Source organism: Apiospora aurea (assembly GCF_038362705.1).
Source record: "Apiospora aurea strain CBS 24483 chromosome Unknown utg000002l_segment0_segment0, whole genome shotgun sequence".
In the NCBI taxonomy this organism is placed as follows: Eukaryota; Fungi; Ascomycota; class Sordariomycetes; order Amphisphaeriales; family Apiosporaceae; genus Apiospora; species Apiospora aurea.
The window spans coordinates 733,517-745,592 of NW_027117389.1; the positions used below are offsets into that span (position 1 = coordinate 733,517).

The 12,076-nt window shown below is 56.3% G+C and overlaps 6 protein-coding genes across 6 annotated transcripts; 2 read left to right on the plus strand and 4 right to left on the minus strand.

Moving 5' to 3' along the window:
• Window positions 1-21: 21 nt before the first annotated feature.
• On the minus strand, window positions 22-1,435 carry PG986_002628 (glycoside hydrolase family 18 protein; the record flags this gene model as incomplete). The annotated part of the gene is made up of 3 exons (XM_066838850.1): window positions 22-853; window positions 934-1,248; window positions 1,365-1,435. 3 exons carry the CDS (start codon window positions 1,433-1,435, stop codon window positions 22-24), a joined length of 1,218 nt encoding a protein of 405 aa, XP_066703914.1.
• Window positions 1,436-2,181: 746 nt separating this feature from the next.
• On the minus strand, window positions 2,182-3,576 carry PG986_002629 (WD repeat domain-containing protein jip5; the record flags this gene model as incomplete). Its single annotated transcript, XM_066838851.1, has 2 exons — window positions 2,182-3,224; window positions 3,312-3,576. 2 exons carry the CDS (start codon window positions 3,574-3,576, stop codon window positions 2,182-2,184), a joined length of 1,308 nt encoding a protein of 435 aa, XP_066703915.1.
• Window positions 3,577-4,484: 908 nt separating this feature from the next.
• PG986_002630 (uncharacterized protein) lies at window positions 4,485-4,904 on the minus strand (the record flags this gene model as incomplete). Its single annotated transcript, XM_066838852.1, has 1 exon — window positions 4,485-4,904. The coding sequence occupies one exon, from the start codon at window positions 4,902-4,904 to the stop codon at window positions 4,485-4,487; it is 420 nt and encodes a 139-aa protein (XP_066703916.1).
• A 986-nt stretch (window positions 4,905-5,890) lies between these two features.
• On the plus strand, window positions 5,891-7,019 carry PG986_002631 (inositol monophosphatase; the record flags this gene model as incomplete). Its single annotated transcript, XM_066838853.1, has 3 exons — window positions 5,891-6,080; window positions 6,146-6,197; window positions 6,254-7,019. The coding sequence occupies 3 exons, from the start codon at window positions 5,891-5,893 to the stop codon at window positions 7,017-7,019; spliced, it is 1,008 nt and encodes a 335-aa protein (XP_066703917.1).
• Window positions 7,020-7,283: 264 nt separating this feature from the next.
• On the minus strand, window positions 7,284-8,322 carry PG986_002632 (uncharacterized protein; the record flags this gene model as incomplete). Its single annotated transcript, XM_066838854.1, has 2 exons — window positions 7,284-8,026; window positions 8,103-8,322. 2 exons carry the CDS (start codon window positions 8,320-8,322, stop codon window positions 7,284-7,286), a joined length of 963 nt encoding a protein of 320 aa, XP_066703918.1.
• Window positions 8,323-9,912: 1,590 nt separating this feature from the next.
• PG986_002633 (uncharacterized protein) lies at window positions 9,913-11,843 on the plus strand (the record flags this gene model as incomplete). Its single annotated transcript, XM_066838855.1, has 5 exons — window positions 9,913-10,033; window positions 10,124-11,038; window positions 11,135-11,314; window positions 11,374-11,471; window positions 11,541-11,843. 5 exons carry the CDS (start codon window positions 9,913-9,915, stop codon window positions 11,841-11,843), a joined length of 1,617 nt encoding a protein of 538 aa, XP_066703919.1.
• Window positions 11,844-12,076: the final 233 nt, after the last annotated feature.

Sequence of the window (12,076 nt, forward strand, 5' to 3'; positions counted from 1 at the left end):
AACGGCAGACACCCCTTCATCCTATAACTCATCTCTGTCCCTTGCACTACCGAGTATCTGTGCCTGAAGCATCTGAGCAAACACTATCTTCAAATGCCTGAACTCTGGTGCATCCTCCCCAAGTCCCCAGGCAAAGACTCCACCGAGCCCCTTCGCCTCGACGATGGGCGGGAACTTCTTCATGATGGCTTTGGGCGTGTCGAAAGTCCAGAATAGGTCATCCTCCTTCATCCCGGCGTCAGTATCGAGATAGTAGTACCCCCCGCCCACTTTATCGTACGTGCCCTCCCGAAGCGCCTTTTGAAACGAATCGGCGACTTCGGCGGGGACGGCGTCGTGGTAACTGAAACCGCCCGTGCGGCCGAGGTCGGCGCCCGTGTCTGGGTCTTCCATGGGGCCAGTGGGACAGTTTAGTCCCGCGGGATTAGAATCGGAACCAGAATCGGAACCGGAGGTGGTGTTGGTAGCTGAGCACGCATTGTGCGGGACCCGGAAGTACTTGACGTAAAACGCGAACCCCAGGTTCAACTGCGCCGGCGGCGCGCCGGCTTTCAGGTACATATCGATGGCCTCGAGGGAGCCGGCGACGCCCGTGTGGTGCTTCGTGACGGTGTCGCGGCGGTTCATCAGGTCGTACGTCATGACGTTGAGGAAATCGACCGAGTCCATGATGGAGGGGACCGTCACCGAATCAAAGGCGAGGGCGATGTCGCGCGGGAGGCCGGGCACGGCGGCCGAGATGATCCTGGACGGCCCCAGGGCGTGGCGCAGGGCGAAGAGGAGGTGGGGGTAGGCGCCGGCCTCCCAGGCTTTCTTAGAGTTGGGGACTTGTTTGTAGTCTTCGCCATTGCCTCTGTAGCGAGTACGGTCAGGAAACATGCAAAGAAAGACAGATGGAAAACAAAATGAGGGGATATTGCTGGCATCACTTACCCTGGGTATTCCCAATCAATATCGACCCCATCCGCGCCCGTAGCCTTGACCATGCCCGCCACGTTTTCCGCAAAGCGCCGACGGCTCCTCTCATCGCGTGCCGCCTTGGAGAAACCCATGGTATCGCCCCAACCGCCAATGGCTACCATAATCTTGGTGCCGGGCTGGAAGCGGGTTCGTACCTCTTTGACGGACAAGAAGAGAGGCCATGACAGACCCGGTTCCTCCTCGTTGAAGCTCTCCGACCGCATGAACGCCAGTACCACGTGGGTAATGGTCTCAGTCAAGGAGAGGTCGGGTATGACTGGGTGTTGGCTGCGTGGGATGGTTTGTTAGTCACATCATCCAAGTTCGGGCTAATCGGGCAGTGAGTGGTGTCATAAGATGAAATAGACGGATTGGTAGGTATTGCAACCGCGGGATAGACTCACCCTGTCAGGTACATGATATTGCGCAGTGGCTGCTCGATAGCCATGACTGGAGCAGTTGGATTTGCCGGCATTGCGATGAATCCCAACAGCAGGCGACGGAAGAAGCTTGCGTGCATAACGACGATCTTCAGGATCGGGCCCAATACCTCAAGAGATAGTCAAAGCTGAGAGCGTAAAGTAACACTTTTGGTGTATCAAATTTGAAGCTGGGTTTTGACAAAACAAGTTGAAAATGAGGCATACGGACGAAGGAGATTAGCCATCCATTGCCCTGCATGCGTCGAGAAATGTGGTGTCAAAAGTATATAGCAGTCAGTAAAGTGGAAGTGCAGGTGGGTTGTAGTATCGAGGAAGTTGCATGTCACCAGTGGAAATTGGCATATGCACCACTGCACTTGCCGTTTATAAGCTTGGGATAATAGCAGAAGCTGCAGGCAGCATGAACGACCCAAACCAGTCTCATTAACCACCACACTATTCACTGTTTTCGTAAAACGCAAGGGTACTTTATGAATGATGCGTTTTTGCTGTTGAAATGCTCTATAGTATTTGTTTTCATTCGAATTTAATACGTTGCAAACCCGCTATCTATAATGCAATGCGCTTTGTTGGATGAAGCCGCCAGTTGGGTGCTGTACATTCTCATCCGTAGAATCGACTTTCCCCCAGGTCTTCCGTATAGAGTTTTGCTACTGGACTGCTCATCGTGAGAAACAAAGCAAGGAAAGGGGTATCTCCATACGCCGCCGACCGCAGAGAAATCCAAGCCAAGCAACCAACGACATGCAAGACCGAGTTGGATTAAACCATCACCGTTTTAATCCAAGCCCTTGAACTTCAAGACACCATGTGCACCATGAGGTCCTAAGACAACGGGGGCCTTGCCCTTCCTTCGCTTCTTGCGCTTCTTCTTATCATCGTCACTATCGTCGCTATCGTCTTCCTCATCGCTGCTGTCCGCCTGTCGCTTGCCCTTCTCTGAAGGCGCAGCACCTGCATCTGAATCATCGTCCGAGTCGTCGTCCGAGTCTTCGTCGTCATCGGAACCCGACTCCTCGTCTTCCTCAGCTTCTGCCTCAAGTGCGCTGGCCTCCAACCAGACCTTGACCGTATTGCCACCGCCACTGATCATGCGGCCCTGGCAGTCGAAGTCCAAGCCGAGGACAGCCTCGACCTCGTCGTGGCTATACGAAGCCTCCACCTCGCGCTTACCGAGGTCAACCAATCGGATATTGCCATCGCCCACGCCGACCACCACCTTCTTCTTGCCGTCCGTCACGAACTCGGGCACCTGCACGATGGAGTCGAGACTCTCGCCGTCGCGGTCGACGATGATACGGTCCTGCTGATCGTCCCAGGCGCCCTTGTCCCAGAGCGTGAGGACGCCGGAGCCGGTGCAAACGGCGGCAATGCCATTCTCGCGGTTCTTCTTGGGGCCCAAGCCCGACACGAAGATGGAGCTGAGCAGCTCGTCCTCCTGGTCCTCGCTGCGCACCAGGACGCCGCGGCGCAAGTCCGTCACGGTGAGCGTGGTGCCGCCGGTGCTGACCCACTGCTTGCTGAAGCCGCTGGTGCTCTCGGCGCTGGGCGGCAGGGGCGCGATGCTCGAGACGAAGTCGGTGTGGGGGAAGTGGCTCTGCTGCGGCTTCGAGGCGGCGAACGCGTGGTCGCGCAGGTCGAGCAGGTGCAGGACGCCCGAGTCGCAGGCCAGGAGCAGGGTCTGGGGCGAGAGGACGCGGAGCAGGGTCGGGGCGTCGGGCACGTTGGGGTTGGTCGAGGGGATCGCAAACTTGGAGGCGACCTGGCCCGTCGTGGGGGAGAAGTGCTTGAGGATCGAGTCTGTTCCGGCCGAGTAGAGAGCTAAAGAAGAGGCCAATAGCGGTTAGTTCGTTGCTATTGCGTAATGGCCAGACAGGCGGTAGAGATGTAGGGAGCTCCTTAGCTTACCTGAGCCATCGTTGCTGAAGCCGATAGTGCGGCAGCTGCCCTTGTGGCGGCGGGTGCGCCAGACGGTGTCTATGGTGCCCCTTCCGTCCGAGAGGATGCTGGCGTCGGCCGAATCGCTGTCTTCGGCGCTCTTCTCAGCGGCGGGCAGGCGAAAGCACTGGACATGGCCACTGGACAGGCCGACGGCGAGCAGAGGTTCCGTCGGGTGCAGGGCCTGGCAGAAGAGTTCCGCACTCAGCGGGAGGGTGCAGAGGTTCTCGAACATGGTGGGTGAGGAAATTGGACGTTTGAAAAAACTGCCCGGATGAGCTTCGGTCCAGAAACTATCTCATAATAATATTTCAGGGTCCAATGGCACGGTAGACACGTTGAATGTAGTCCGTCGCGGTTCGAATCTTCGGTCGGATGATGGGCCAGGAGCTCCAAGGGAAAGAACTAGAAAAAAAAAGTTTGAAGTTGCAGGGTCTGAAAAAACAAGGCTAGCAACATCCGATTCTAAGCCCCTTCCTTCCATTGTCGCACCCGATTTGCATGAACCCAGACTCTGCTGCAATTGACATCAAGTACTGCAGCCGAATAGACTTATTTGAAATGTCATTCTACAGCTTCGACGTTCTTGATCCTCTTTCCATCGATACCTGCTCAAGTCGAGCTCTGCCGGATTGCGCAGTCATAAATGTGTTGCCGGCCGCGCTGGTGGATCCATACATGTAGCTTCGTGCCTGCAGAATCACGTCGCGCTGTAGCTGTAGCACGGTTTTCGAGCATCCGCGTACCTAAAGCACTCGTCCTCAGTGTTTTAGGCGCTTTCCGAACGCGGGGTAGTCTGGGGAAAGCTCTCCAAAGCTCCAAGCTCGAGTCCTGATGCGGGGCACTGAACGAACCCGAACCCAAGGTCCGGCATACCTATGACCAGCGCTTGAGATTGTGTCATTGACGATACCCTTTCTCTGGTGAGAGGACTACGTTTCGTATAGGAGTAGGAAACATTCCATGGGGGAGGTATCATGAGTAGTCGTGTGCAAGAGTAAATGGACACACTTTGCATAAGCCAACACTCTGCTAACTCCAAACAACGTCCGACATATCCACGGCATATCTGGTATCCCATCTGATGCACTCACTCATCATAGCTTCTCTTTGGGGGCCGTCTTCATATGCCTCGCCGCAAACTCAATAGCCGCCGTGTACCCGTGAACCCCCCATGCCGCAAACCATCGCGACCGCCTTATCCGTAAAGTACGAGTGCCGCCGCCACTCCTCGCGCGCATGCACATTAGAGACATGCAGCTCGACGTACGGGATGCCCACGCCCAGCAGCGCGTCCCGGATCGCGACCGACGTGTGCGTGAAGGCGCCCGGGTTGATGACGATGGCGTCGACGCCTTCATCCCTCGCGGCCTGGATCCGGTCCACGATGGCGCCCTCGTGGTTGGACTGGAAGGTCGCGAGCGAGATGGACAGGGAGGCGGCTTGCTGCTTGGCTGCGGCTTCGACGTCGGGGAGGGTCGTGCTGCCGTAGATGTGCGGCTCGCGGGTCCCCAGCAGGTTGAGGTTGGGGCCGTTGATGAAGAGGAGGTTGCGGGAAGGCATGGCGGGTACTGGTATGGCTCTCTATATCCTGAAAAGATGATTACTATAAAACCCAGTTTTAGGGAATACCGAGAAGGGGCTCAAAGCTGTGACTCTTGGAGACTTTGCGTGATGTCAGTTATCTGTTGTGCGACTCGAGGTGATCGGCGGTTGTTTTATTAGCACCCCCTTGTGCAACTTGCCTGACTCCAACTCTACACGATATCTGGTTCCAGTTGCAAACAGTTTTGCAGCTTCCTATGAAGCATATCTACAAACTGGAATGCAACAGCATTGCAACTCCCGTCCCGTACTATACCCGCCTTACTGCATGAGACGATCAGCCATTTCAAGTTGTACAGACTTCACCCCCGTATAGCCAGATTCAATAGTGGGCGGGTAGCATTAGTGCGGAGATGGCTGCCCCTGGATAAGTATTTTGCCGGCTTGCTAGAGTATCGCCGCGGATAAACATTCCAACTCATGCTACGGTGTACTGACTACGGGTACATAGTGACGCTCCGAGAGTGAACTACGAAACCTCCTCTTCTTCCAAGAGGGGATAGTTTCTTACTAGACCACCTGTTTGCCCATTGGCCCTGTCAAAGTAGGTAGGTAAGTGCGTGTAGCCAGTCATGGCCTGGTGTGAGCAGAGGTGCCCATATTGAGTCAGCAACCATCTAGTCCACTGTTTCTCTCTGCGGTGGATCTTATCCCCATACGAACCCCGACTGTCCGATGGTCCAACTGCCAACTGCGAGATACGCTGCGTACACCACCGAAGAGCCGCGGACCAAAACCGCTATTCCGTTCTTATCGGATCCATTGCCATTCGGTTGGAGGCGGTCCAATAGTCCGCCCGGGTGGATGAAGCCGCCGTATGACTATGGTAGAGCCTTACTGCTCTCACATTCTGTGTATCTTAACCCACTGTGAATGAATACACCACATCCTGTCCGTGGCCTCCTTTTTGTGCATACTCGATTTCACTTTCTTTTTTCGTGATAATGACTGCAGCTCAACACATCAGCGACGATGAGCTAGCCGAGATCTACACCTTTGCGGTGCAGCTCGGGAAAGATGCCGGCACCATCCTCATGAAGTTCGCGCAGGCGCGATGGAGCGACAACGGCACCGGGGAACAACTCTTCACCGAGAAGGATAGCGCCGTAGACATCGTGACGAAAGCAGACGAAGGTTTGTCCCCCGCCCAGCACCAACCGATACATCCTGCGTGAAACTGACATCAGGAAATCTTGTAGATGTCGAAACTTTCATAAAGAACGCCATAGAGAAGAAATACCCAACTCATAAGTAAGGAAATAGATACCGCTCATATCCAGCCATACACACTCACATCTTCTCCCCAGATTCCTCGGCGAGGAGACCTACTCCAAAGGCGCCTCGCGCGCCTACCTCATCGGCCCCGCGCCGACCTGGTGCGTCGACCCGCTCGACGGCACCGTCAACTACACGCACCTGTTCCCCATGTTCTGCGTGTCCATCGGCTTCGTCCTCAACGGCGAGGCCGTCATCGGCGTCATCTACGCCCCCTTCACGAGCCAGCTCTTCTCCGCGTGTAAGGGCAAGGGCGCCTGGCTCAACGAGACGCAGCGCTTGCCCTTGGTGAAAAACCAGCCGCTGCCGCCCCACGCGCCGCAAGGGTGCGTGCTGTCGGTGGAGTGGGGCAAGGACCGCAAGGATGCGCAGGATGGGAATTTGCACCGTAAGGTCGACAGTTTTCTGACCATGGCGGCGGAGCCGGGCGGGAGGGGTGGGAAGGGGGGAATGGTGCACGGGGTGCGGAGTTTGGGCAGCGCGACGCTCGATTTGGCTTATGTCGCTATGGGCGCATTTGATATCTGGTGGGAGGGCGGGTGCTGGGAGTGGGACGTGGCGGCCGGCATCGCCATTGTGCAGGAGGCGGGCGGGCTGGTGACGACGGCGAACCCGCCCGAGGATACGCAGAACGCTCCTATTGAGGACGTGCGGCTGGGGAGCAGGTTATACCTGGCCATCCGGCCGGCGGGGCCGTTGCCGGCTACGGGCGAGTCGGCGCGGCAGTCGCAGGAGCGGGTGGTTCGCGAAGTTTGGCGGCGTGTGAGGCATCTTGATTACAGCCGGCCGGGTGCGTGATGAATGAAAGAGTAGGTATATGAACCATGTAGAGATGAACTAACAAACATGAAAGTGTTTAAATGTTAAGCTACAGGCCAAACGTATGCTTGCTGACTGGTGATAATGAAATCCAACTATGAAATTACCCAGGGCGCTCTCCCCTTATTATGATGATGACTCCGTTACACCTGTAAATGCTTCTTCAAAGAATACCCTCGGACCCGGATTTAGACCGCTGCTCTTGGTAAGCGATGAATGAAAACGGTTGCAAGCCCGCTCCATTCAGAGCTTTGATATTTGCGACAACCTTCCGGCGATGACCTCACTGACCTTCTGAATGGGCAGATCCTTGACCTCGATGCCCGTCCAGAACTTGTCCTGCTCCAGCCCCTGCCAGATCAGCGCCTCCGTCCCCAGGATGACCTGCCAGCCCTCGCCCTCGGCCAGCCCGCCGAGCTCGGTGTAGGGGGTCGGGTTGTAGCACATCTCCAGCATGCAGCCCTTGCGCTCCTTGCCCAAGAACGTGCGAATCACCGCGCGCGCCGTATGCTCCTCCGGCGTCCGCGGCGAAAAGTCCGGCACACACGCCACGATCGCCCCCGGCGCCTCCAGCCTCTCCGCCTCCCCGGGCGTCGCCACATGCACCAGCCTCTCGCCGCCGTACCCGTGCGCCGTGCACTCGTCGATGACCGCCGCGACCTCGGCGGCGTCCCGGTTCACCAGGTAGATGCGCGTCGCGCGCATCCACTTGTGCAGCGCGTAGACCGCGGACCGCGCCGCGCCGCCGCCGCCAATCACCAGGGCCGGCCGGTCGTGGAAGCGGGCGTCCGGGTTCGCCACGTTCTGGTAAAAGGACTCGCGGATGCCGACGACGTCCGTGTTGGTGCCGCAGTAGCGGCGGGCGCCGGTGGCGGGGTCCTGCTTCAGGAAGATGGTGTTGCAGGCGCCGACTTCGCGGCACTCCTCCGTCAGCTCGTCGAGGTGCTTCATGATGGAGACCTTGTTGGGCATGGTCACCGAGGCGCCTGGGTGGGGGTGGGATGTCAGTTTTACTTCTTCTTGTCTTCTCCCGGGTGGACAGTCAGTACGAGACAGACATACCGTAGAAGTTGGGGTCTTTGATCAGCTGCAGGAACTGCGGGATGTCGGCCGACTCGAAGAGCTTCTGTTCCCATCGCAGGCCTAGTTCGCTGTATATCGTCTTGTGGAAGAGCGGCGACATGGAGGCCTGGATCTTGAGACCGAAGAGATACCCATGACGATCTAGCTGGGTCTGTGGTTTTGGAGCGGCGTTGCTCATGTCCACGCCGACGGCACTCATTGTGTATGTATACTTTGGCTAAAATGCTGTGTAGGCGGGCTGTTCGTGGGATGTGTGCAATCGTCTATATCTCTTGCTCGAATGGGGGAAATGAGCAGAGTGACAGGATACGCTTTGCTTTCGGTTTCTAGTTCCTGATCTACTGCTCTTAGGGTCTTTGGCCTAGTCTCCTGGCCTCTAGATCATGTTTATACAAAGCGGAATCGCTTCCATTGAACACCTCAGGTCTTACCCGGTAGAACAATTGGGTTTGCGTAGCTAGCATGGTAGTAGTAGTAGCGGCCCACCTCTGTCCGTGATGAACATTTTGCCATCCGCCGGCCGAATTTTGGCCATGATGGCTCCACATGATCACCCGCCGGTTTCATTCCTTTTTTCCTGGTTCACAGCAGCAGCATCGCGGTGTAACTTGTTTTGCCCAGGAAAAGGAACAACCAGTTCGTCTCGTCACATGAGCGGATAGGGAGAAGTGTGTTTCGCAAACAACCTCCCTTTCCGTAACGGGCGGAGTTTTCCTTTTCCCAATGCGTGAGCCACGAACGGTGTGTGCTGTTTGTTACGCCCCGTCTTGGCCTCGTGGCGCTGTAACCCTGTTTTAAGCTTCCTGTGTGCTTGGCGTTGATATAACCGAGCTAACGAAGGCACACCCTTCCTGGCTGGTTAAGTGTTCTTCCCGACTGTCTGACAGACACAGAACCAGGGTTCTTCCTGCTGTCTCGGCTAGCACTTGGCACCAAAACCCATCCCATCCAATTGGCCGTTGAGGAAGCCAGCGTTTCTCCAAAGGACGCGGGGGGCTACCCCGACGGCAACATTCACCGTACCGTCTGTGGGGGACCTCCTAGGAAATGCCGTTGTCGTAGTGGCTTGGCCCCGCGAAAAATGGGAATTTTGCCTCTCCATCTCTCTCGAAGCAACCCCCAGACCTGATCCCCAGCTGACAAACACCCATTCCCACTTCGAATGAGAGGAACTCGAAGTGGGTATCGTGATCCTTTTAGTCAAAAGGGAACGTTTTCAAGCAGACGGACACCATTGGCGCTAGACAGGAAATGGCGAAAGCTTCGCCAGGGTTTGAGAAAAGGAGCCCTGACTCGGGGGGACGGTCAGCCTGCCAGCCCAGCCAGCCCAGCCAACCAACCAACAACCCATCATGCAGAATAATCATTTTTCCATAGGAGAGGAAGGGAAGGGGGAACGTCATGTCCCAACCAGATCTCACCCTAGCATCTAGCTGATAGCCGTGAAAGGTCTCACACACCACTTGGCGGCTTCCTTGCACTCGGGAATTGTGGGAAAGACTTGCATTTACCCCAGATCTCGCCTTGTTCATCGTAGCTTTCCGACCAGGGGTCTGCGCTGTCGACAAATTCTGGGGCCCCGGACTTTTCATATTCCATTAATACACCGACCTCGCGGCGACCCAAATCTCTCGTCAGTGACTCAGAACATCTATTTCTGTGTAGCTGCAGAGAAAGCCCTTCCGGTCTCAGTGTCCATCTGTGTGGCTTTACAGGAGGTAGTGGGATTTTGTGACGTCTCTTACCTGCTTTGCAAGTGGGCAACGAAAGGGGCGAAAAGTCTTTCAGTATGGTGGGACTCCTCAGGCTCAAGGAGGACAGGCCGACGCCCAAGGCCGTATACAACTGGCGCGTCTATACCTGCGCGGCCATCGCCTCGTTCGCGTCATGCACCATCGGCTATGACTCTGGTTCGTCATTTTCAGTATCCCATGCCTCTCTCTCTGTTGGGTGATGGCGGGAGTAAATAGCATCGCATGACTGACTGACCTTACAAACAGCCTTCATCGGCGGAACCCTGGCGCTGCCGTCCTTCAAAAACGAGTTCAACTTCGCAAGCATGGATAAAGACTCCAAGGCCCTCCTCCAAGCCAACATCGTCAGCCTCTACCAAGCCGGCGCCTTCTTCGGCAGCCTCTTCGCCTACGTCACCTGCCACTTCCTCGGCCGCCGCAAGTCCCTCTTCGTCTTCTCCGCCGTCTTCGTCCTGGGCGCCGGCCTGATGCTCGGCGCCAGCGCGGCCCGGGGGCTGGGCCTGATCCTCGGCGGCCGCGTGCTCGCCGGCTTCGGCGTCGGCGGCATGTCCAACATCGTGCCCATCTACTGCTCCGAGCTGGCGCCGCCCGCGGTCCGCGGCCGCATCGTCGGCATCTACGAGCTGGGCTGGCAGCTCGGCGGGCTGGTCGGGTTCTGGATCAACTACGGCGTCAACACGACGATGCAGCCGAGCCGCCGCCAGTGGCTGATCCCCTTCGCGGTGCAGCTGATCCCCGGCGGCCTGCTCGCCGTCGGCGCCCTCTGGCTGCACGAGTCCCCGCGCTGGCTCTTCTCCAAGGGCCGGCACGACCAGGCCATGGACAACCTCTGCTGGATCCGCAACCTGCCGCGCGACGACGTGTACATCGTCGAGGAGGTCAGCTACATCGACGAGGACCTCGAGCGCTACAAGCGCGAGGTCGGCGTCGGCTTCTGGAAGCCGTTCGCGGCGCTGAAGCAGCGCAAGGTCCAGTGGCGCTTCTTCCTCGGCGGCATGCTCTTCTTCTGGCAGAACGGCAGCGGCATCAACGCCATCAACTACTACAGCCCGACCGTCTTCAACAGCATCGGAATCACGGGCACCAACGCGGCCCTGTTGACGACGGGTATCTTTGGCGTCGTCAAGACGTGCGTTACGGTTGTGTGGTTACTGTATCTGAGTAAGTCTCATTCCCCCAAGGTCTGACTGAGTGACCTCGTCGAGAATCTGCTGTTATCATATAAGCGTTCGGGGAGCTAATTTTGCCCGTCTTCAGTCGATCAATTGGGCCGCCGCAAGCTTCTCCTGTGCGGCGCCGTCGGTGGCAGTTTGTGCATGTGGTTCATCGGTGCCTACATCAAGATCGCCGATACCGCGAACAGGCCTGCGGGCAGCGCGCTTGATGGTGGCGGCATTGCGGCCATTTTTTTCTTCTATCTCTGGACCGTCTTCTACAGTAAGCCTTTACCCGACGTGGAATGTCTCTTGGTTTGCCACTTATTAATCCTCCTTTAGCCCCGAGTTGGAATGGAACCCCCTGGGTCTTAAACTCCGAAATGTTCGATCAAAACACCCGAGCTCTCGGCCAGGCATCTGCCGCCGCCAACAACTGGGTAAGTCCATCGATCCTATCCGAGACCTGCAAGACTCCACGTACGAACAAGTCGCTAACCTCGGCACAGTTCTGGAACTTCATCGTCTCGCGCTTCACGCCGCAAATGTTCCTCAAGATGGGCTACGGCGTCTACTTCTTCTTCGCCTCGCTCATGATCCTCTCGGTCGTCTTTACGCTCTTCCTGGTGCCCGAGACGAAGGCGATCCCGCTCGAGCACATGGACCGCCTGTTCGCGATCCGGCCCGTCCGCAAGGCCAACGACGTCATCATGGAAGAGCTGCGGCTGGAGGATGAGGAGTTCCGGCACGCGGTCGAGGGGGTCGACCTCTCCGAGAGGAAGGAGAAGGTGGAGGTGAAGGAGAGGGTTTAAGGTTAGGGCGATAATTATAGAATTATAAGTATTATATAGTTTTTTTACTAATAGAATTTTTTAAAAAGAACACGGGATTATTTATAACGATTAAATTATAATATTATTACATTTTTTTATATAATAAGTAATATATTAATAAGTTTTTATAATAAGGGTAAAAAGAATAAAGTGTTTACGTATTAATTTTAACTTTATTTAATCGCTTTATATATATAAAAACTTAAGCCCTT